The sequence below is a fragment of the Nothobranchius furzeri genome, chromosome 5 (genome assembly GCF_043380555.1).
Source record: "Nothobranchius furzeri strain GRZ-AD chromosome 5, NfurGRZ-RIMD1, whole genome shotgun sequence".
Lineage (NCBI taxonomy): Eukaryota > Metazoa > Chordata > Actinopteri > Cyprinodontiformes > Nothobranchiidae > Nothobranchius > Nothobranchius furzeri.
In genome coordinates, this window is record NC_091745.1 from 82740057 (window position 1) to 82765699 (window position 25643).

Below are 25643 nucleotides of genomic sequence, written 5' to 3' on the forward strand. Positions count from 1 at the left end.
CAGGTGAACACACCTAAGCCCTGGAACCCGGATAGCAGCCGACCATCCTCCATTCTTGAAGTCAGCATAAGTGAACAGCAAAACCCTTGTTCCTATACTATACAAATTCTCACATATCATTTCTTTACTAGATTTTGATCCAGCCATGACGTTTAATCAAGTAATTTCTTCAGTGATGTTATTCCTCTCACTTGTGTTTCAGCATTCGGACGGCGCTCAGCCACTGCTCCGAGCTGTTCCTGCTTCATTCTGAAAGCTCCGATTACAGGATATTGCTAAGATACTTTGCGGCTCACCTTGAAATGTCGCTATTTCTCCGGTTACAAATCTCACATTAAGGAGGATATTCTCCGGTTTTACCGTTAAAGATCTATCTGCCATGGCTGGTTAAAAGTTTTTCTTATTTTTATTTTTTTTTAATTCATTTCTACGCCTTGTTTTTTATTCTTATTCTTTTATTTCTTTTTATTTTTGCCTAGTTTATCCTTGGCTTTTCTTGCGTCGGAAAGCCGTAATTTCTTTATACCTTTTTAAGTTAATCGTCCGTTCTCCCAAATTTCTTTCCTTTTAGAGAAATTGGTGCGGTTTTCACTCCAAGGTTATAAGCTTATTAGGCCCTTAGTGCACAAGCTTTTATTAGCCTAGAAGACAGTTCTACGTCGGATAGCCCGGTATCTAATATTTAAATCTTCACTCCGTAGCCCCAGGTTGCGTCCAGAGGACGGAGGATGACCTCCTCTATGCCTAGAATCTGCTCTGTCTCTTCTTGTCGTCTGCCCCAACTTCTGTGTCACAGCTCTGCTCAGAGCTGCTCTTTTATACCCTTCTTGGGCCAGCTTAGACGAGGTAAAAGTCACATATATCATTATCTCATGACAGTAAGGTCATGGGGTCATTTACCAGATACACACTTTTTAGCTCAACACAAAACATCTGGTGTCATTATCAATACATGCAGCATTCTACATGAAGGCACAGGTCATAAATCATCATGTTTGTAGCAAATTGTTGGTCTCCTTCAGCATTCCTGAGAGGGCTTCTCGATCCAATGGGGCTGTCTTCACTCTATTCCAGTCCTTCTTTTCCCGCCAGAGGTGGATCCAGGGGTGGAGCCAGCCTGCTTCCTGACCTTTTGCCCAGTTCTGTCCTCTTGTCCCTGTGACCCTTCTGTGACCCTCAGCTTGGATGCTTGTTGTGCAGCTGGGCTCCTGTCTTCTGGCTGATTTTACTCACATAAGCCAGTTCAGTGTGTTTCAGCTTGCCACTGTCTTTGGCATGTGGGGAGTGGCAACACCGGCGTCTGGCGAGGGCAGGGCCAGCGGTGACTGCAGTTGGAGCCGCTGCAGGGGGAGCCGCCGACTTGGCAGGAGGCGGGGACCGGAGTGGAGGTGCTGAAGGCGCCGACTGGAGGAGTTGACCGTAGTGGAGCCGGCTGGAACGGAGGAGTTGACTGGAGTGGAGCCGACTTGAGTGGAGGAGTTGACTGCAGTTGAGCCAGCTGGAGAGGAGGAGTTGACTGGAGTGGAGCCGGCTGGAGCGAAGGAGTTGACTGGAGTGGAGGTGCTGGAGGCGCAGACTTGAGTGGAAGCGCAGACTTGAAAGGGGTGCAGACTTGAGGGAACGCGCCGGAGGCGTCGACTTGGCTGGAGGCGTCGAGTTGAGGGGAGGCGCCGGACCTGGCCCCGACTGGAGTGGACAGGACAGGACTGGGCGCTGACGGGGCTGGAGGCGTCAACTTGGCTGGGGGCTTCGACTTGGCTGGAGGCGCCGGACCGGGCGCTGACAGGACTGGAGGCACCGGACTGGGCGTCGACTTGAGTGGAGGCGAATCCACTGCGGGGGAGGCGCCAGAGCTGCTGCAGGAGGGGCCGCCAACTGGACTGGAGGCACCGGACGTAGCGCTGACGACTGGACTGGAGGTGCCGGACTAGGCACTGACTGGACTGGAGGCGCCGGACTAGGCGCTGACGACTGGACTGGAGGTGCCGGATATTGCGCTGACGACTGGACTGGAGGCGCCAGACGTTGCGCTGACGACTGGACTGGAGGCGCCGGACTTGGTACTGACTGGACTGGAGGCGCGGGACTAGGCGCTGACTGGACAGGCTGGGCCGAGGGCGGAGCCTCCTGGACTGGCTGGGCTGTGTGCAGAACCTCTTGGACAGGCTGGGCCATGGGCGGAGCCTCCTGGACTGGAGGCACAGGACCTGGCGATGACTGGACTGGTGGCAGTGCCGCTGACTGGACTGGTGACGGTGCAGCTGACTGGACTGGTGACGGTGCTGCTGACTGGACTGGTGACGGTGCCGCTGACCGAAGTGGGGGAGGTGTTGGTGACTGGACTGGGGAGGTGCCGCTGACTGGACGGGGGCAGTGCCGCTGACTGGACGGACTGGACGGGGGGCGGTGCAGCTGACTGGACTGGTGACTGTGCCGCTGACTGGAGTGGGGGCGGTGCCGCTGACTGGACTAGTGACGTCTCCTGGAAAATCAGGGAGGTTAGGGTGTCCAGCTGAAACTCCTGGAGGCTGTGGATCTGACGGAGCCGCACCAGCTCAGCTCGGAGACTGACGAGCTCTGTTGGATGGGCTGCCGGCTCGGTCCTTTGGCCTGGAGATGAGGGAGCTGCTGACTGGACCGGAGGCGTGTCCGCTGGCTGGACGGAAACCCTCACCTGGAGATACAGGGGGATAGGGTGTCCAGCTGGAACTCCTGGAGGCTAATGAGTTGGCGGAGTCGACCTAGCTTCGCTTGGAGGCCGGCGAGCTCCGTCCGTTGGGCTGCAGGCTTGGTCCAGCAGATGAAGGAGGTACTGGCTGAACCGGAGGCGGGGCCGCTGACCTGACTGGGGGCGAGTCCAAGCTGGCGCGCAGAGCCGGGGTGGCGGTGAGCCTGTGGTGCCGTTCCAGGGCTGGAGGTGTTGGTGGAGCCTGGGTTCCTTCCTGGTGCTGTGGACCAACGCTGGGGGAGCACACAGCCAGCCTGGTGCCCACATAGCAGGATCGGTCCGGCTGCGTCTCCCAGTTCAACCTCCCATCTGACTCCGTGAGGGTGGAGAGGATCGCCGAGGCTTGATGGCGGCGTCGGCGCCGTGGCGGCGTTGGAAGAGGAGAAACTGGATGGTGTGAGCCATCGGAGCAGGTACTCCCAGTGGAGAACTTCCCCGCTGGATCCTTCGTCAGGTCGGTTCATTCTGTCACGTGCGCAGGTGAGTTAAGCCGGAGGTGAGGATCCACATGCAGGGGAAAAAGCAGGCAGGCAAACTGGAATATTTAAGGTGTCTTTATTCACACAGAGCACGCAGGACATGGAAACAATGAACCGACAAGACACACAGAACTGAGAGGGTTTAAATACATGAGGGCTGGGAGCTTGGGTGAATGGAAAACGAGAGGCAGGTGGGAGCAATCAGGAGACACAGGACTGCACAGAATGGGGAAATAGGACAGGGTGTGACACTGGGACAGATGAAAGCCAAAATAAAATGTTTTATGCTTTTTAGAGGATTAAAGCAGTTTTAGATTGCTGATTAACTTCATTCTCTGTCTCCTTTAAGATCTGAAATAAGTCATGAAGTAATAAATATTTATGTTGATTAATTAATTATTAAATCACTTTAGATAGAACATTCATTGTACGCAACACAGAATATGATTGTGAACAACATGTGGATTGAAAGAAACCATTTTATGATACAAAATAAGAATCGCTTTATCAAAAGAGTAAAGTCTCGACTTCTTCATGAGACCTTGTAGCTTCTAGCACATAAGGGAGGGGGCGAGGAATGTTATGGCTTATTCTTCCCGGTGACAAGGCTAGGGAACATTTTATAGCCGATATTTTGCTTCTAATTCACCGTTAGCATTGTTCGCCCAATGTTAGCCTCTAGCCTTCTTTACCCGATGGGTAAAACAAAAAGATGCCGAAGCTTCTTAGAGGTAGAAGAAATAACTTTTGGGCCACTCCTGTTTATTGGCTTTGGTTCTTTAAACAACACTAGAGCTTTTTGCTGGCTGTAGTCACATTACATATATAGAAATTATATTTTCTTCTTCTTCTTTCTACAAATGTTGGCACTGTAGCGTTAGCTCACAGGTAACACAGCAACCTCAGACTCACTAATGGTGAACAGTATCTATGTCCCTCCCTCCTTTATTTTGAAAGGAGCCAACCCAACAACCCACAGCTGGCTGAGAATGAAATATGTTTCAGCATAGCCTTCCTTCTAACACGATTGAGACATTAGACTGTTTTGTGATTATTAAACTGTAGAAATCTTACTTTATTCTTACTTACTGCACCTTTAAAACCTGGAAATTTGCATGTGTCTTTTATTTTGAAAGTTGCAATATGTTTGACACCGCTCTTGTGTTTTAGTGCTGGGCCTGATCTGAATTGCTGAGTTTTATGTATTCTGAAAGCATAGGGCATGGGAATTCAATTCTGGGCCTGGAGGGACGGTGTCTAGTACGTTTTAGCTTTAGCTCTGTTTCAGCACACCTGAGTTTAATCAGCAGGTGATTAACAGGCTTCTGCGCAGCCTGAAGTGCTGCTGCACAGATGATTCAATCACTGAATCAAGTGTGTTGGAGCAGAGAAGCCACTAAAACGTGTAGTGATCTGTAGTTTGTATATTTATACACTACAATTAGATCTAAATATTATAATCAGAAGTGGTTGTTTTTATCATCAGGGAGTTTACTTAAACACTTTGTATTGACTGAGAGACAAGAAAAGAGAGAGTTGGGATCGTTTAAGAATCTTTAATTTCTATAATTATAAATTCTTACAATCTACCAGGACTATCTCAATGATGAATGCATATGGATTTGAATGTTACAGTGTTGGTGTGTGTGTGTGTGTGTGTGTTGTTCAGAATCTCTAGGCTGGCGTAGCGAATCTGGTTGTTATGACTAGGCTACCACGAGGCTTCAGAAGCTGATGACATGAGCCTCCATTTTGCCGTAACCACGTACCCTGTGGAGCCTCCCATGTAGATCAGGAAATTCCAGGTCCTCTGACCCTCGGATGTACTGGAGCTGGTGGAACAGCGGTCGCAGCACTACAAAGCCCGTCTGTGGGTCGACTCCGGTAGCAGCGGCAGGCGTCAGCGAGTTCACTCTTATTTTGAAGGAACGTCGTCTTGTTGTTCAAACGACGGAAATCTCCAGCTTGACAGTTCTCAGCTTAAAGTAGAAAGTACATCTGGCCAGGCTGTACTTCTCTTTTGGCGGTGATGGATCGAGAGCTGGTTGAAAACTACGTTGAGAGTATGATGTAACTCCTTTGGAGCTCAGATCGAACAGAGCTGAGGTTAAAATGGAACTGAGTATAAAATGGCGTTGCCTTGTTTTATATCCCCTAGTTGTTTACAAATCTTAGTAAACTGGATTGGACAACTTCATTAAACAACCCAGATTCTACCCTACCACAGACGAAAGTTCTGATTGGTTGAGAACAATGTGTCATGCGTTTCCATGGTAATGTAGATCAGTCTGCCTGGTGCAGTCCTGTTTATTCATTAAACACATAACTCATGACATCTTTATTTCACAGATCATTCACCTGATTATTAATGATCAACATATGCTCTGATTAGCTTTATCACGAATAAAGTACTTTGATTAATTAATGGAAAGCGTTCTTCTTCTCTTCTTCTGTCTCTTCTCCTGGAATGTAAACATACTGAAACCAGCATCCGACCTTGGCGATGTTACTGTGTGAAGGGGCAGCTGTTAAGGGCAGACAATAGGAACTTAATAACGCTACACAGCCCCCTTTTCAAGGTCAATATGGTCCTGCAAGAGACCACTTGGTCGTTGAACAAACCCAAGTTATGAAGAACCTGGACAACCGACAGGATGCGATCCCACTGGAACAGCCAACTGTGGTGAGGTACGAACCCCACGCTGAAGAACAGTCTTGCACACGCCTCAGGAAGAACACAAGTCAGCAGGTTATTAACTATTCCCCATGGAAGCCATAATTAAAGCAACAGCAGCTTTATATCCTCACGGGCAAAAATGCAAAGCAGGAGAAAATCTTGTGTATATCCACGAGTATGCCAGATAGACAATTGATCCTTGTATCCACTGGCAGGGTAATATTCCAAATATAAAACGACTTGGCAACAGTACTTATCGTATTCCAGAAAAAGGGAAGAGCAGTAGACAGTAATCCCAACGAATGAGGTGTCCCAGCAGCCACGCTGGACCCACGGTCATCCAAGGCCAACGAGACGGAGCACCACCCAGGAGTAGTCGATGCAGATGACGAGTCACGGATCCACCCCCATGAAGCAGGATCCTCACGAGCTCAGCAGAGGAGAGAGAGCACAGTGCAGGCACTTCAATGTAGACACAACAAAATTGTGTTTCATGTCATCAAAGAAATAAAAACCTAACTCTATGAGTACCTGTTGTACTATGTGTAAGTTTTATGTGAATTACCCATTAAGTGAAGAAATGTATGCAACCCTCTCTGTGTGAGATGCAAAAAGGATGATGCGAAAAGCAGAAAATGAAAGAACCCTAACTGGTATCAGTGAAGCCTCACTGGAAATACACGCTGTCAGGATAGGGGCAAAATTGGTTATAGCCCTGTAAGGTAAATCAACGTTGATAATCATAACATTCACATTTAAATCAACCTGTCAAAGATACTATAAAAAACAGAAATGTAAATCAGTACTAAAATGTAAATCAGTAGTTAGTAATCACTGTCATGTTAATGTACCCATAAGGAATTGTGATTAGTAAAGATAAAAAAAAACAACTAAATTTTGGACAACAGTACTATGTGGCCTAACCCACTCACTGTTACCTGGCTGTTTACCTGACTCCAGGAGCCCACAGCACGTCCGTCTCAACACACCCTAAGTGTGCACGTGACGTATAACATGAAAGACAACCATGCACACTCACAAACAAACAAATTTGTGTAACCTGAGATAGAAATCTGTGGAACCAACGGGACGTATTTATCACCCCCCTTTTGAAGTCGGTAGATTGTTGTTGTCGGCATCGGCCAAATCTGCGGAACCCTTGTGCAGTTTGATATGATCCCTGTGTACCCATTTGTAGACTGGCGCCTTGTTTTTGCCGGCGATCTTGATCTGATACACGACCGGAGAGATCTTATCTGTTATCAGGAATGGACCCGACCATTTGGGCAAAAGTTTCTTAGCCAGCTTCCCCTTATTGCCACCCGTTTTGGGAGCGAAAATGTAGTTCGCAAAGTACTTAACTGCCCACATGGTGGAAAGCAAAGCTTTTTCACAGTCAGAGTACTTCAACTCAGGCCCAGACAAGAGCTTACTAGCATAGGCTACCACACGCCTGTCGCAGTCATGAACTTGGTAGAGACCAGCACTCAAACAGTGAGCCGAGAAACCAACCTCAAGGTGGAACTCCTTGTCACAGTCGGGGAGCGCCAAGCACGGAGCCGAGCACATCGCGGCCTTCAGGTCATCCATGGCCTGCTGGTGCAGCTCTGCCCACTCGAATGCCACATCCTTCTTCAACAGATTAGTCAGAGGTCGTGCTATGTCAGCGTAATGTTCCACGAACTGACACGAGTAGTTGCAGACCCCCAAGAAGCTCCGAAGTTTGGAGACGTTTGTCGGAGGTGTGATGGTGGCAATGCCCTGAATTCTGCCAAGTCGAGGCTGCACTCCCTGTGGTCCCACCAGGAGGCCAACGTACTGAACTTGCGACCTGCACCACTGTCCTTTGGCGAGAGAGATCTTTGCACCTGCTGCCGCGAGCTGACCCATGACATGGTCCAGCTCGGACAGGTGGTCATCTAATGTACGCTTACGAATAAGAATGTCGTCGACATAGATGAGGGTCCCTCGCTCTCGAGCATCGGGGCAGGCTTTGTTCAAGAAGATGTTGAACTCAGCAGGTGAGTTGGAATAACCAAAAGGACACCGAGTGAAGGTGTACTGCCGGTTGGCAAAGGAGAAGGCAAGTTTGTGTTGGTCCAATTCGTGGGCGGGAATTGTCCAAAATACGGACGCAATGTCAAGTGTGGAAAAGTACTTAGCATCTTTCACTCTTGGAAGCTCCTGCTCCAGGTGTGCCATAGGCCACCTAGACAAGGGAACCTGTTTGTTGAGTTGCCGGTAGTCAATGGTTAGTCGCCACTTACCATTAGGCTTCTGTACCGGCCACAACGGAGCCGAGTAGGTGCTGTTGCAGGGTCGAATGATCCCGTTAGCCAAGAGGCTGTCAATGATTTCCTGGATTGGTCCTTGGGACGCCAGGGGAATCTTGTATTGCCGCACAAAGTTCGGCGGTGCATCTGGCCTTGTAGGAATCCGGACTTCATGGATAGTGGTTAGACCACAGTCCAAGGAGTCAAGTGAAAGAAAACCCTTGTACTTTAGCAAAAGTTGTCGTAGTTTGTCTCGCTCGACCTCGTTGGTGAGAGCATCTGCTTGGTCTATTACATTCTCAATCTGGGACAGAACTTCAGGGGGCTTTCCCAGTGGTTTTGAGCGTGGTGGTGAGCCCGTAGTCGCGGCCTCACCCGAAAGACTGGCCACAGAGTAGCGGAAGTCCTTGTTAAGCGGCGGTTTGTACGGCTTAGGCTTCCTCACACACGCAAACATTTGTCCGGACTTGTAGCTGATTTTAGAGTTAAGGCGTTGGAGACAGTCCAACCCTATGAGCATGGGAATGGGCATGTTTTCATCGATGTACACGGGGTGTTTTTAAGGACATGGCCCCTATCGAGATGTTCATCGCAGTCTGCGAAGACGCGGTTGCTGGAGCGCCACCAAAATCAGTGAAAATCATCGAGCCTGGAATGAGTGTGTGTGTGTGTGTGTGTGGGGGGGGGGGGTGAGAGGCCCTCCCCCCTTTTGTCGCACATGCTGTTGTAAAAACCTCCGCTCATGAGCGTAATGTCCGCACCTGTGTCTAGTAACGCGACACAGCGATGTCCCTGATGTACAGTGACCTCTACTGTGGGCCTATCAGACCCCTTCCTCACGACCAGAGGTGCGAGCAAAACTTTGTCAGTCACGGCGATAGCGGTACCGGGGTAGTCGTCCATGGGTGCATCGCCTAACATCGCCACGGATGGAACGACCGGTGAGGTGTTGTTGCTTTCCTTTGAGGTGTTGTTGTTTTCCTGCGAGTCAGAACCTGTGAAAACATCAGCCTGCAGCATCTTCGTCGCATCTGGCGGCTTCTCGGCCAAACACGGGGTTGCTGCCCGTGTCGCCTGAAAATCACGCACAAAATGTTTGACGCCCTCGACGTCCTGCTGAAAATTGCTGAACATGTTCATCATGTTCCTCATCTCAGTCATCATCGGCAGGAAAGCACTTAGCATCATCGGTAGGAGAGCGCTTTGCATCGCCGCCTGAAGTTGGGATGGTAATTGCATCATTTCCTCTGAGCCCATCTTCCAAATTAGTAATGAGTTCTTTAATTTACTAATTCTTCCAGAAACAACCTTACCTGTAGACTAATTAAAGAATTAGTTACAGGGAAGCTTGGCTTTTGAATGAATATTTGGGGCAAAATCGTTTAGTAATGCTAAAAATATTCTCTTTTGACCTACCCAAGATGGCCGATCGAGCTACGTGTCGGGTTACCTAAGATGGCGGATCATTGCGCATGCGCTGTCCGTCACTCGGCGGTTATCCCTGTAGCAAATTCTCATGATTCTACACACCGGAGCGTTTGACAAGAACCACTGCTAATTGAACCGACTGTACTTTGTACCGGAAGGTTTAGCGGATTTTAGGACGCAGAATTGCTGCGTCGGAACAGTTTGACAGCTGATCGGGACGCGTACCCGAGTCTAAACCGGGGTGACTAGTTAGCTCTTCGGCTAATGCTAGCGAGTGTCTGGAGCGACCAGAACAAAAATGCCCGATTAACCAAACGTGCCTTAGCGACGAGGTAATATAGGGACTTTAGCGTCCGCACTCTGGGGTGCAGAATCGCTCTTCGGTGTCTAACGTCGGCTTACAGCGAATAATATTAGCAAGTTAAGCTAACTATTATGCTTGCGAGGTTACCGGGAAAGGATAGGCACGGATCAGACGCCTTCGGAACAGAAGTAACTTCCGACGGGGATAAATCTATCTCCGATTTTACAAATATGTGCACACAGTGTCACAAACACAGCGACAAATAATAAAACAGACAGTTTTCAACGTACCAAGACAGGAAAAATATACCTTCATATGTAGGCCTCAAAATGGCCGCTAGTGCACGTCAGCTTTAAGGTATTTTGATGAAACAGCGCCTCCTTTGGAGGGTGATGAATGTGCAACCCCCCCTTCAAGATAAAAGCTGTCTCCCTAGCTGAATGAGGAAAAGCTCACTTTTCCTTTTTTCTCTGAACTCACACTGAACAAAAAAAAATCCCAAACATGTCTCAAAATCGGCACAAAGTGTAGTAAACTGTGCAGATATCAGGCTAGGCTCGCCAAATGTAGTGATCTGTAGTTTGTATATTTATACACTACAATTAGATCTAAATATTATAATCAGAAGTGGTTGTTTTTATCATCAGGGAGTTTACTTAAACACTTTGTATTGACTGAGAGACAAGAAAAGAGAGCTGGGATCGTTTAAGAATCTTTAATTTCTATAATTATAAATTCTTACAATCTACCAGGACTATCTCAATGATGAATGCATATGGATTTGAATGTTATAGTGTTGGTGTGTGGGTGTGTGTTTTGTTCAGAATCTCTAGGCTGGCGTAGCGAATCTGGTTGTTATGACTAGGCTACCACGAGGCTTCAGAAGCTGATGACATGAGCCGCCATTTTGCCGTAACCACGTACCCTGTGGAGCCTCCCGTGTAGATCAGGAAATGCCAGGTTCTCGGACCCTCGGATGTACTGGAGCTGGTGGAACAGCGGTCGCAGCACTACAGAGCCCGTCTGTGGGTCGACTCCGGTAGCAGCGGCAGGCGTCAGCGAGTTCACTCTTATTTTGAAGGAACGTTGTCTTGTTCAAACGACGGAAATCTCCAGCTTGACAGTTCTCAGCTTAAAGTAGAAAGTACATCTGGCCAGGCTGTACTTCTCTTTTGGCGATGATGGATCGAGAGCTGGTTGAAAACTACGTTGAGAGTATGATGTAACTCCTTTGGAGCTCAGATCGAACAGAGCTGAGGTTAAAATGGAACTGAGTATAAAATGGCGTTGCCTTGTTTTATATCCCCTAGTTGTTTACAAATCTTAGTAAACCAGATTGGACAACTTCATTAAACAACCCAGATTCTGCCCTACCACAGACGAAAGTTCTGATTGGTTGAGAACAATGTGTCATGCGTTTCCATGGTAATGTAGATCAGTCTGTCTGGTGCAGTCCTGTTTATTCATTAAACACATAACTCATGACATCTTTATTTCACAGATCATTCACCTGATTATTAATGATCAACATATGCTCTGATTAGCTTTATCACGAATAAAGTACTTTGATTAATTAATGGAATTCGTTCTTCTCTTCTTCTGTCTCTTCTCCTGGAATGTAAACATACTGAAACCACTATCCGACCTTGGCGATGTTACTGTGTGAAGGGGCAGCTGTTAAGGGCAGACAATAGGATCTTAATAACGCTACAAACGTGATGTATACCAGCCCTACAGGACCGGAATTGAATACCTCTAAGAGCTGAAAATAGACCCAAAGCGTAAATGTAATGAGTAACGCAAGACAAAGCTTCTGGGATGTGGCCGCTGGAAACACGCCCATCGAATATAACGGCTTTGATCAACTGTGTATATCACTTTGTGGATATTATACACATTTGGTGAAAAGTACGGCTTACAGCAGGAATAGTTTGACAATATTTCAGTCCATCTTTGTCAGTTCAATAACAGTTTCAGTTAGAAAAAAATGTCACTTATTTTATTAGTACCATAGTCAGCTGTTTAAACAACTTCAGTTTGGAAAAAAGAGATTAGTTCAGATTGTCTGGCCTCTGTAGTCCAGTCTGGCATATCAGCAAGGCTGGATTAACCATATGAGCAACTGGGCAAATGCCCAGGGGTCCACGAACTCTAAAGGGCCCAGACCCAGGGCAGCAAGGGCACGAGCAAAATATCTGTTATCTCCCGCTTTATATTAAACTAGGGTGATACGTCCTCTTTTCCCCGGACATGTACACTTTTCACTCTCTGTCCCGGGCGTCCAGACTGGGGGTTCTTGTATTGATGAAAATGTCCGGTTTTTCATCCAGGAGCAGGAATCGAATAATGGGGGAGCTGGATATCCTGCACATCCAGGGGAGCCGGAAAAAAAGTTTTCTACATATATTACATCATTTATGGACTCTTCTGGGCAGAGAGCACATATAGCGATGATCGTTGGTGTGCAGCGCTCCAGGCTGCTGCTTCCAGCGCATGGTCCATTCTCAAAGTGGCGCAACCAAAAAACTATAATTAGCACACGATCGTTCATGTCCGCACATGTTCTCTACTTTCTGTCTTATTTGTGCCTGAAGCGCTCTGCTACTGCGGAGCACCTGTGCAGCGGTGATTTCACCTCACTGACGCAGCATCGAAACGCGCTCTCCGCTTTGCGGTCAGGAGATCTTTGAAGTAACTGATGAGGTGAAAAAGTAAGAATCCAGGCAGCAGTTTTTCTGAAGAGTTTAGAGGAGATGCAGGAAGATGAGAGACAGACAGGACAGGAAAATATAGTTAAATAAAAACAAGAAAACAAAGTGTTAAAAAGTGAAATGTAGGTAGATTTATCTCCACTACACGTTTTTACCTGTATAAAGCAATAAGTTACACACATGTAATATTTATACATCTGATACAATTCAGATCACCTTCAACACTCAGTCACACACCCAGGGCCGTTTCAAGACATTTTGGGGGCCAAGGCAAAACAGAACACCCCCCACCCCTATAACTGGGCTCCCCAGAAGCCTCTGTGTAATCCATACCCTCTCCAGTAGTGTTAGTTATATGGTGTTTATAAAAGCCCCTCAGATATTACAGACATGTTCTAATATTATCAGATGAAAAACTAAATTATCAGACATGCTGTCTCATCTGCTGCTTTTCTAAACCTGCAAAAAATAACAAAACTATTTGAAAGCCACTATTTGTGGATTCTCTGAAAGTTTCCATGGAGTGTGTGACAACTTATTTTTTCATTGATCCTATCGTCTAATCTCACAGCTGAAACAAGCATCCTTAATAATCTGTGCACAGGAAGCGTACCGATGCTGTAGTAAAACAAAAGGTATAATAATTTATTATTAATAAAACCTTGTTTATGTTTATGTATTTAGCAGACGCTTTGTCCAAAGCGACTTACAAGTGATAATCGGCATGTTGTCCTTGAGGCTAACAACAACAACATTGACATCAGTCATGGAGAGTAGGTAACAAGGAGTGGACAGTAGAGAGGGGGGACGGGTGCAGGGAGGGTGCTAGTTAAGAAGATGCTCTCTGAAGAGCAGGGTCTTCAGGAGTTTCTTGAAAAATGAAAAGGAAGCCGCTGTTCTGGTAGAGCTTGGAAGGTCATTCCACATTTGTGGAACGATGCATGAGAAGAGTCTGGATTGTCCTGAGCGTGGTGTAGGCACTGCTAGCCGACGATCCTGTGTTGACCGGAGCGGCCGGGCCGAGACGTAAGCCTTTGCAAGAGGATTCAGGTAGATGGGAGCCGTACCATCTCGGACTTTGTATGCTACTGTTAGCTATTTGAATTTGATGCGTGCTGCTAGCGGTAGCCAGTGGAGCTCAATGAACAGAGGGGTGACGTGTGCTCTTTTTGGCTGATTGAAGACCAGACGCGCCGCTGCGTTCTCGACTTGTTGCAGCACTAAAGCAGAAAAATGAGATTTTGCAATAAATATGCTAAATATTTACATAAGACTTCGCTGCCTATGACTTTGAATGTCAGTTGAGAGTCAGTCTCATGCAGACTGACCAATGAACAGAGGGCCTCAAGTTAAGACCCTCTCCTCATTGGTCAGTCCACACGAGGTGGGTCAAAGGTTACCCTGAGCGGGTTACATGATGCCAGGCATTCAAGTATTGAGTATATTTACTGCATATTACAGTAAAATATTCTGTATGTGACCATATTATGGTGATCCTTGGGTCGTGATGATGGGGCCCTTGAATATTCAAATCAAATCAAATCAACTTTATTTATATAGCACTTTTCATACAAAAGAAAAATGCAACTCAAAGTGCTTCACAGATTAAAATGGCCCCATAGATCCCATATTCCCATCCCAGCCCCCCTCCGCAAGTATAAAACAATTGACAATTACAGTTCCCCTCCAGGAACCAATACAGTATTGTTGCCCAGGGTACAACAAAGTGTTAATCTGGCCCTGCATATCAGTCAGGATTGACTACAGTCTTGTAAAATGGGCTGAAACATCCTTTCAGAATGTTTGTTCAATAACTGAGGCATACTTTTGTTAAGTTTGGGAAGTTTCATGAAAATCAAAAGCTCAAAAATGTTCTGTCTTAGAGAACTAAAGGGAAGTGTCTACAATGGTGGCTGGAAATAAAAGATGTATGGCTGCTCTTCTGGCCTTCCTGCAACCTGTTTTGTCTACATGTTGTGTGTTTAACCTTGGTTGGATTGTGCTGCGGAGACAAATTTCTATGCTGCTGGACGCTGGTGCATTGGCAACATAGTTGATTCTGATTCTGAGAAGGTTTTATTTATTCTGTTCTGTTCTAAAATGGCTTCAAATTTTCTTTTTCAGTTAGAACATTTGAAATTAATTATATTTAAATGCATCAGTATAGTTTAATCATTGTCTCATCCACCTGTGTGTAGGAGCACACACATGTGGGAGCCGACATGTCTCAGGACATCCAGCTCTTTGGGATTGGGATCCAACCAGAGCACTGCATCCTGGAGCTGTGCCCAGATGGTGATGTCATCTTGATTCCTGTAGGGAACGGCAGGTGAGTCGTTAAACAACAAATAATGAAAGTCCGGTCTGCATGTGTCTGCCTATCTGCCTCGTTCATGGATGACTGGACTTTGGAGTTTCACATGACTTCACTGCATAGGAATCTTACTCTCCTACACTTTGATATCAGATCCATGTTTCCTCACTACAAAAAGAAATACTGCTTTTGAATTAGTTTTCCTCTTCTCATGTATAAAGAATTTGTCTCTGCGTTCTTTACAGAACCTGTGTGAACGGGACAGTGGTGGACTCTTTAGTGCATTTGTGGCACGGAGATCGTATCTTATGGGGCAACAATCACTTCTTCAGGTGTGAACCCTTCACTGCTGTTGCTGTACTTAAGCATGTAAAAAGGAATGAAGCAGGAAAGAACAAGATCTGTCTTACATTGTTTTCAGGATAAATCTTCCTAAACAAAAGTGGCGGGACCATTTGAAAGAGCTGGACAGAGCTTCTTCCAGAGAGAGCTTTGTTGAAGTGGACATAGAGACAGCCAGCGAGGCTTCCTCTGAGCCAGACTACAACTATGAGTTCGCCCAGATGGAGGTCATAATGAAGACGCTTGGAAACAATGGTTCGACCACAACATTCTTACTGTATTTCTCTTAAATCAAGCTTAAATGTTTAAATTTCTACCTCCATCTTTTCCTATGTATGTAGACCCCATGCAGAACATGGTCCAGGTTTTGGAGAAGCAGTACCTGGAGGAGAAGCGGACAGCTCTGGAGGAGCAGAGGCTCATGTATGAAAGAGAGCTGGAGTCTCTACGGCAACAGCTATCTCCTGAGAAAACACCGCAGTTCCACCGAAACAGCAGCGAGCGCCTTACGTACCCAACGCACACACCCCACAGCGAGCTACGACTTTGGACCGAGGAGCGGTTAGTTCACTGCACTGACTGGTTCTGGGATTTGTAGCCTCCTCAATGCAAATTTTTATCTCAACCAATCCAAATAGTAAGTCAAAGCTAATTTGCTTGGTTATTTAAAGGTGCAATAAGTAGGACTAAAATAAAAAGGACTGTGGTCAAATTTAGCTACTGCATCATTCTCTCACTCCTGTTCCGTGAGTTTCATGGCTGTCGTCAGTTACTGTTCAGCACCAGAAGATTCTAGATAACAAGCAAAGATGAGTGATAGAACGTAAGCTGACAGATAAATAGCATTTGTTAGCGTTTGTGGGTGTTTTATGGTAGGGAGCACTTACTACACTATTATGGTAATACGCCTCCAGCATAGAGGAAGTGTGTCTTGCTTTTAGCTTGCAGTAATCGCTCTGATTGACTCATTTAAGGAAGTTAAACACCATGTTTGACTCATTTTTCACTTCGTACATACAGTGTTCAGCATAAATGAGTACACCCCATTAAAAAGTACAAATTTAATCAGCAGCTCAATAAATAAAAACATTTTCCAGAGTTTTCACAAGGCTGGGTTTTAGTGAACACTTGTTTAACTCCATAATAGAAAATTAAGGTTCATGATACTTCAGTTTTACTAAAATTGGTTGAAGCAAAAATGAAAACACCCCACAATAAAAACTACTACATCTAGTATTTTGTATGACCACCATGATTTTCGAGGACAACACCAAGTCTTCTAGGCATGGAATGAACAAGATGGCGACATATTGCAACATCTATCTTTTTCCATTCTTCAAGAAGAACCTCTTTTAGAGCCTGGAGGCTGGATGGAGAGCGATGTTCAACTTGCTGCTTCAGAATTCCCCACAGGTGTTGGATCGGGTTCAGATCAGGAGACATACTTGGACATTCAAGTATCTTCACCCTGTTCTTCTTCAGGAATGCTACAGTAGCTTTAGATGTGTGTTTTGGATCATTGTTTTGTTGGAAAAGTGCACAGCGACCAATGCACAAGGTGAAGGCAGCATCTTCTCCTTTAGTATAGAGCAGTGCATTGTTGAGTTCATGATACCATCAATGAAATGCAGCTCCCCAACACCAGCAGCACTCATGCAGCCCCACATAAGGATACCGCCACCACCATGCTTCTCTGTAGGCACCATGCATTTCTCTTTGAAATCCTCACCCGCAATCAATGGCCCACATTTAGGGTATTATTTTGTATTATGCTATGTCATTGAGAATGTTGATTCTTAAAGGAAACTAAAGGTTTTCTGACAAATATAGGGGGTACTCATTATTGCGGAGCACTGTACGTTTCAATGTAATATCGAGTTGTTGGTCATTGAAAGAGTTGCTTGAGATGTTTTCAGAGCTGTCTATTTGCTTCTAAGTTACTGTTAGCATTTTTAAATCAATGCTAGCCTCTAGCATTCTTTACCCAATACTAGAGTAAAACAAAAAGATGCTGCTGGCTCTGTTCTGCGAGCTTGTTTGACCCTACACTATCTGTGATGGTCAGCAGGATTGTTGAGTGGGTGAACGAGTTCTTCAACAAGTTTAAAGTCCCATTAGTCATCACACGCACTGGTGAAATTCATCTCTGCATTTGACCCATTTCTGTGGAGAGTGTTGGGCTGCAGCTGTGGCCACGCTCTGGAAATACTTGGTGGTTTATCCCCCCAATCCAACCCCTTTAAAGCTGAGTATCAAGCAGGTAATCAGACACACACCCATCTCCCCTGTTCCCCATATCCTTGCCTGCTTTTCTTTTTAAAACTTCAGCCCTTTCTGCCATCGCCTAACCCTTCCACTTCCACAGCTCCCATCCTCCTTTCATGTGGGAGCCATAGTTGGCCTCATCACAGCGTGAAGATAGCTCAGAGTTCAGGTAGTGGACACATGACTGTGTGAACTCACAACACAGATGCCCTTTACAGGAAGGGTCAGGGAAGACTAACTGCTGTGGAGACTGAGGTCTTTTGGAGTGCTGGGGACACTCCTGAAGGAAAGTGAGCCATTGCCCTGCAAATACTTTCTTTTACATTGTGTGGTAAGCCATCCTGTAAATGTGAACATATGGTCTGGCCACGATCTACAGTTTATACGAGCCTCAGTCGTGGGGCAGTATCTACGGCTGTTTTTCAAACTGCCTCCACATGCTATTGGTCAATGAACAACATGTCACACTCACCGCTACAGCTGTCAGTCAGCGGGGCGGTATGCCATACACTGCTGGAGAAGACACAAATACAATTAAAGCTGCAAGCAGCGCCGTTCGGCCCTCGCAGCGAAGCTGCTCGCCCTCCGTCCGCACCCCCTCCACTCCATCCCTTCCGCTCTCCAAACCCCGCTCCCCGCCGCTCCGTCCTGGCCGGCAGCTCGGGGCACCAGGGCACGTCCACGGACTGAAACGTCCACCACCCCGACACCAAGAACAGCTAACGGTCACCTCGTCCACACCTCACCCTGACTCAGCATCCCCTCTGAGCCTACCATTATATTACATGTCTCACCACTAGGGCATACTCTATCTTTAGCACACTGTTGGTGTGATGACACAGACCAACTATAATGCTTTTCTGCCCATGTTTATTAAAGTTTTCGAAAGTTAAAGTTATCTAGGGGGCGCTGTGATCAACTACAGAAAAATCCCATTGAGGTCAGCTTTGGTTGACAAAGACAGTTTTCTGTTATTTTGGCATCAAACGGACATTGTGTGTGTTATCTAGAGCCAGTGAGCTGAAAGGGACGGAGCTACAGGGAGTTGAACCAACAACCACATCAATGTGTTTGGTGCAGTCACGTGATGTCACAAGCCAAGTATAATGCCATTCTGACTTTGCCTTTAGAAGTTAATAAAGTTTGAACCCATGTTGTGACCATTTACAACTAAATGCTATAGAGGTCATCTTTGGTCATCAAAGATGGTTTTCTGTTAATTTGGCATCAATCAAACGTTGCTTGGGTCATCTAGAGAGAAAAAGCTGTAAGTGGGCGGAGTTAAAGTGACTTGAACAAGTGAGCACATACATGTGTTGATTGCAGTTGTGTGATGACTCCCACAACGATTGATATAGTTTGGAGCTTTTTTGCAGAAGTTACAAAGGTTTTTTGTATCTAGGGGGCGCTGTCCCAAATTTAGGAATTATTCGATGAAGAAGTTTGTAGGTTGATAACAGTCATTTGTGTGCAGTTTGGTGTGAATTGCATCATGCAAGTGTTATTCAAGGCCTAATATCTGTCAGGAGGCGGAGCTAAAGTTATATCAACCAATTACCTCAGGGTTGTGTTGGGTGCCTTTGTGTGATGACACATAGCAAGTTTGGTGCAGTTACGACCTCGTCTGTAGGAGTTATTACAGTTTTAATGGTGTGTAGGGGGCGCTGTGGTGACATTATACAAGTTTCACCAACCGTTTGTGTCTCATTGGCTAAAGGGCATGATTGTTGATTGCCATGTTCAGTCTCGTGCAGATGGGAGGCTGTTTGTGGAAGTTACGATCAAACGTAAGGTCACGGCGTCATGCCAGAACTCGCCATGGCATCAAAGCCCCTCCCTATCTGGAAAGCGATCAGATTTGAATGGTCATTACAACATCATGAAGACAATGCATGACCTTAGTGTCATGTTGACTAAAACAGAGGGGACGAACATGGGCATTTCACCATAAAACAATAGACTTCCTGTTGTCAGGGGGCGGGGCTTAGGTGATGTCAGCTGTCCACAATGACGTTGTCTTGAGATGTGGTCAGTGATCACACAGACAAAGTTTGATATAGATCTGATGATGAACATGGGAGTTAAGTCAAGTAATGCAATGTCGAAAGGTCAAAGTTTGAGGCTTAGCCACGCCCACACCTTTATACTTCCTTTTATACTACCTTTATTCTTCGGAGGGCGATGACGATTGTCCATAGAACATTTCTTTAACTGTAAGTCTTTCATTTATGAAATTATAGCAATTTGAATTTTTTTGGTGAGTGCTCGAACTTTGAGGCCTGGTCCCGCCCCTTCATTATTTACGAAAAGTCAATTTTATTGTCTCATTTTAATCGTCCATCGCTTCTGTTCGATCACACACTATTTTTGAGACGATCGTGCGAACAATGACCAAACTGTTCAACCAAATATAGACCCTAGAAATGGCCAAAACGGGGTCAAAATGGCCACTTTAGTCCAAAATGGCCGACTTCCTGTTTGATATTGACCATGGGTGCAAGAGGCTTTTCTGTGCGTATTGTTGAGTTCTACAAGTGTACCAAATTTCATCACTCTATAGGGCTGTAGCGAAGCCTCGACGAAGTCGACGGCTCGATTCTAAAAATTTGTCGACGTCAGATCCGGAAGTCGACGCACCGCGCCCACTTGTTGCATCCCCAGGAGTTTGAAAATAGAGGAGGAATCTGCCTGTTTTTCCTCTAGTTCGCCCTCTTCTCCGCCTTCACTAACATCTCCGCCAAATACCGAAGACCCGGAACAACGTCCGTCCACTACTAGATTATTTTCCTGTTTTGCCCCTTCGTCTCCCGGCAACGGACAACAACTTCCGGGGTCAGATGCGCTGCTTCGTGTCTATCGCAGATGTAGAAAATCACCGGGAGCGCTTCTCCCTTAATAAAGGAGCTTCTTTCAGACATGAGGAGAGCTGTTTTGGTGGTAGCAGTCTCTCCTCCGTGCTGGTCTGTTTGCTGCTGGGTGTTTTTGGTTTATTTAAACTTGGTAACTTGAACTTAACGTTGGTAAAGCTACTGTTAGCATCTTCGCTAACAGCTTCTTGCGTTGGGATAAGCTGTTACGTTTTGGTTTAGAGTTAATCTTTTTTGTGGTGTAGATCTCCCTTTTATTACATTTAGAGTGTTGTGGGTTTTCGGTTTAGTGTAAAATACCACCTGAGTTTGGTTTAACCCGTAAGACCACTCGCCTCACCCACATAAGTGACCAAAATAAAGCAGCATGGAGACACTCCATCTTCTACCACCTCTCAGGCAGCAGCCTGCACTCCCAAGTTCTACATGTCATCAGAACATAACCAACCAACACAATAAACGCAGTGTTATACTAAATGGAAGGCCTGTAGTGTTTATTCTCTTACAGTAAGAATTTATCAATTTTTTTTGAGGAATTTATTTGAGATTTTCTGGTTTTTGTTAATTGTGCAATAGAAAAATAATCATTAGATTAATTTTCTAAATAGTCATTAGAATAGTCGACTATTCGATAAAATAATCGTCAGAATAATCGTTTTAAAAATAATCGTTTACCCCCAGCCCTATCACTCTACTATGAAAAAAGGTCAAAGCGGAGGGGTATTTCAAATTTTCCAGGGGGCGCTGTCGAAACATTTTTTTTACCAACTTTCACGTTGCCAGTGAAATACGTAAATTTCACGCACTTTCTATATTGGGCCAGAATTTGGTGAGTTTTTGGATATGCTACGACCCCCTAAAGGCCATCCAAAGACGCGGAAGAAAAAGAAAAAGAAACGGAGCAGATACAATAGGCCTTCGCAGCGCTTCGCTGCTCGGGCCTAACAAGTACCTCGATCTGCTCTTGACAAAAATAAATGCCCAAGTTTGAATAGTCCAAAGTTGATGCCAAAGCTCTTTCTTTTTCTTTCTTTCTTTCTTTCTTTCTTTCTTTATTTCTTTCTTTCTTTCTTTCTTTCTTTTTTCTTTCTTTCTCCAACTTTATTTATATTTTCAAATTCTGGCACAAATAAATGGACATTAAATGTCACACATATAAAATAACGTACAAATACTTTACAAATAGGGGACAGAACATGTCCTAACCCAAACTCCCACACTTGTTCAGACAAAAAGATAACATCAGCAAATAAAATAAAATAAAAATGATTATTAATAGTAAGAAATAAAAGGTGTTAGATGAATCAACAATGTGAGTCTCAATAAGTATAAAAATAATATTAGTAATAATATTAATTTGCATTAATAATAATATATTTTATTTAAAAGTGCCTTTCTAAACACTCAAGGTCACTGTACAGGAAATTACAAATCATTAAATAAGAACTAATTACAGCATAAAACAAGGAAAGCAAATAAACAAGAAAATTAACAAGGCACTCTAAATTTCAAAGTAGATAGGTGGTTTTGAAGCGGTGAGTTTTGAGTTGGTATTTGAATTGAGTAAGTGAGTTCTTCTTCTGGCTCTTGGAGAGTACAGATGCTTTTTTCTCCTCTCCCTCCCTCCTTTTCCCAAGGCTCTCTGTTCTGTGCCTGTGCACTGTGCTTTCTGCATTTTTTCTGGAAACAAGAAATTATTTTAAACATGGATCTGGTCAGTTGGTCTCTCAACGCGATTGGCAAAATTTTTTCAAGATGAGAACGGGAGAAGGGGCTCCCGGATGCCTCTCTGGGACAGAGCCAGCTGGATATATCATGGACTCCTGGAAACAGTGGAACCTGATTTGCCTTTCTCAACTGTCTGTAGAGCACATATGTCAGACACAAGATGCGGCCCGCGGAGCATTTTTATTTGGCCCGCGAGATAAATATCAAAAATATATTAAAACTGGCCCACTGGCCGATTTTACCACAAAGACTTCAACTCCCATGATGCTTTGCGGCGTTAGCGCGGAGCCGACGCGCCCCCTCCTTTGTGTTTTTTCCAGCGTCTGCTGCCGGTGTCTGCAGCTCCGCTGTCTCGGACAAACTACACTCCTCTCACTCAGCGCCGAGTTCACTCAGCTGTTTTCTGACGTTGAAGCCCAGAAATGGAGATTCTAGCCGCTCAGTAACGTGTTCACGACAGAAAGAGAAAGTTTTCCAACTAACGTCCAGACAGAGCTGATATAACTCCAGCGAGCAGCGACACGCTCAAGCCAGCATGACTCTGTGGTTGCTGTCGTTGTGTTTCCTCCCCCACACAACAACAATGTGGTCAAGCTGCTCAGACATGTTCATCAACACAAACCTATGTGAGCAGCTGTTGTCATCTAATGTTGTCATTATTATGATGAAGATGAACAAAACAACAGGAGTCTCCTCCTCAGCTCAGGTCAACCCCATGATGCAAGTATCTGGCTGGAACTGGTGAGCATCACAGTAAACCAGTGGAGCAAACTGAGCTTTAAATATGTTGGTTTTATGCTCTTTTTCTGCTCCAAAACATGAAAGTTAACAGGTGAGATGTTGCATTTTCATTTAAGATAAAATGATATTTTTATTTTGTTGTTGGCCCGTGAGAAAAGATTTAACCTGCAGTAAACAGGAAGTGGAAAGGCTGCAGATAGATGAATAGAATAGAAAATCCCTTTATTTTTCCTCAGTGGGGAAAGCTAGATGTCACAGCAGCGATGACACGTATTACAGGAGAATAAAAGGAGAATAAAAAATAAGAAAAATGAATAAACAAGAAAACATAAATCCTGAATAGATTTTAAAAATGCTGATTATACCACAAGTACTGAATACCACTGATGCCTTTTATTTAAAACAGACTTGCTGGTGTGTAATTTGGTTATTCCACATTCAGTGTTAATGCAGAAATATGTTTGTTTCCAAATTTAAAGGTTCAAAATTGCATATATGTTGATAAAGAAAATGTGCAAATTTGCCGTCACTTTTTCAAAAAATATAAAGTTTGGCCCTCGACTCCATCCCAGAGTTTCATTTCGGCCCCGTATGAGTTTGAGTTTGACTCCCCTGCTGTAGAGGATTCTGAAGATGTCTGGATATTCGTCGTTTTGGTGTCAGGATTCCTGCTGTTTTGCCTGAGCGGTTACCTGGCATACCAGAAAATTAACGAGCTTTCGAGGAATATTGGCTTAATCCCGGAGTTCAGGGATGGAATGCATCACGCTGTGAACGCACAAACTCAAATAACTGTTGAGATGAGTTGTAAGCTTGGAACTTTGGCTGAGATTCAGGCTCTGGCACAGAAGGTGGATTCGACCAAGGAGAGAGTTGACAGATCAGCATGGATTGGAATAGATTGATTATGCCATTATTGGACCTAGAAGAGTTGAAGACACACAGAACTCTAAGGCAGAGAGGAAATGATCTCTGCCTGTAACCAAAACAATTCTTATCTGAATCTGGTGCCCTTGAAGCATGTGAGGTTAAAGTGAAAACAACCCCTCAGAAGAAATGTGGAATGCTGCAGTCGCTATGGAAACCTTCTCTCCCTATCCCAGCCTGGGTGGGACTGTGACCAGTGAAGGCCGTGGAACCGTATCTAGGAGTCACTGTGCTCTCTAACCCATTATCTCCCTCCCCTGTCCAAACGGAGGTGATGAGCGCTGCTCTTGCGGCTGAATGCACTGAAGTGAGGAGAGTCCCAACCCTACCTCCCCACCTAGTGGACACTTATGTTGTGTATCGTCTGAAGTCTGTGTGCATATCTGTCTGAGGTATTTTTATTTTTTTTTGCATAGCAAAGGTATCCTCTCTGTTGAGGGTAAGTGCCTTTTTCCCCCTCCCTCGACTCTATCCTCATATAAACCCTCTTGATCTATTAAGGTAGCGCAACTCCTGTTGCGAATGACCACAGTCACCATTCTTGCCATGTGTCTATGTATGTATGTCTGATCTCAGAATTGTGTGTACTGTGTCAGACTGGTCGGCTGAATAAGGGAGTTGAGCTGTAGCGAGTGTGGCTTTACACACGCGGAAGTGCTAGCGTCAGCAATACACCAGCTCGTGGTTTGATCTAGGAATTCCCGAGCGTCAATGAAGTGAGATGGAGATGCTGGGTTTTCCAGAGGTAAGTAATAGGGCTTACTGTGAGTAGACAGTTCGTCGATAGATCGATTGATAGGATACTCTGATCATGGATCTGAAGAAACGATGACTGAGTGGTGAGCTGGGGAGGCCACTTCCGTATATAGTCGCGGTTAGTGACGTGGGTGTGACGTGGAGGGAATGCTGGGAGTTGTGGTCCAGGGTGGAAACCGGCTAACTGGAAGAGGCTGGTTTGGGGACTTGGGCTCTGACAGGACCCCCCCCCCCCCCCCCCCCCCCCCCCCCGTCCAGGGACGGCTCCTGAAGTCCCAGGGTGGCCCTGGTGGGCCCAGAAGTCCGAGATAAGGGAAGGGTCCAGGATGGAGCGGGCCGGTTCCCAGGAGCGCTCCTCGGGGCCGTAGTCCGCCCAGTCGACGAGGTATTGCCATTCTCGACCTCTGCGACGAGCGTCCAGGATGCGTCGGACGGTGTAGATGGGCTCACCGTTGAGGAAGCGGGCAGGCGGAGGCGCCAGAGGCAGTAAGAGGGAAGAATCCACATAGGGCTTGAGCAGAGAGGTGTAGAAGGTGGGATGTATACGGACACTTGCCGTCAACCGCAGCCGGTACGAGACTGGGTTGATCACCTTCTGTACAGTATAAGGCCTGAGAAACCGGTGAGCGAGCTTTTTGGATCCGGCATGGAGGCGGAGGCCCGCGGTGGACACCCAGACCTTATCCCCAGGAACATAGGAGGCACCAGGACGGTGTCGGTGGAGATGTTGGTGAGCGTAACGGGCATTAGCCCGGGTGATGGAAGCTTGTGCCTTGATCCAGGCGTTCTTGCAGCACCTCACTAGGGATTGTGCGGCAGGAACAGCAACTTCGGGCTCCTGGTGGGCAAAGACTGGGGGCTGGTAGCCATAGCAGACCTCGAAAGGGGACATGTGAGTGGTCGAGGAGGTGTGTAGATTGTGGGACAATTCTGCCCAAAGGAGGTATTTAGGCCACTGCGAGGGTTGAGCCGAGACAGAGCACCGGAGGTACCGACCCAGCTGTTGGTTAACCTGCTCCGTCTGACCATTGGTCTGCGGGTGATAGCCTGAGGACAAGCTGGCCGATGCTCCCATTAGGCGGCAAAGGGCCTTTCAGAATCGG

At 45.9% G+C, this 25643-nt stretch overlaps 1 protein-coding gene across 1 annotated transcript in view; it reads left to right on the plus strand.

The window, feature by feature from the left end:
- Positions 1-25643, plus strand: part of kif13a (kinesin family member 13A) — a 218133-nt gene that overhangs the window by 142699 nt on the left and 49791 nt on the right. The window contains exons 14-17 of the mRNA XM_070551279.1: positions 14799-14929; positions 15160-15246; positions 15336-15511; positions 15598-15817. Of these exons, the coding sequence (XP_070407380.1) occupies positions 14799-14929; positions 15160-15246; positions 15336-15511; positions 15598-15817 (614 nt within the window). The remainder of the gene's footprint in view (positions 1-14798; positions 14930-15159; positions 15247-15335; positions 15512-15597; positions 15818-25643) is intronic.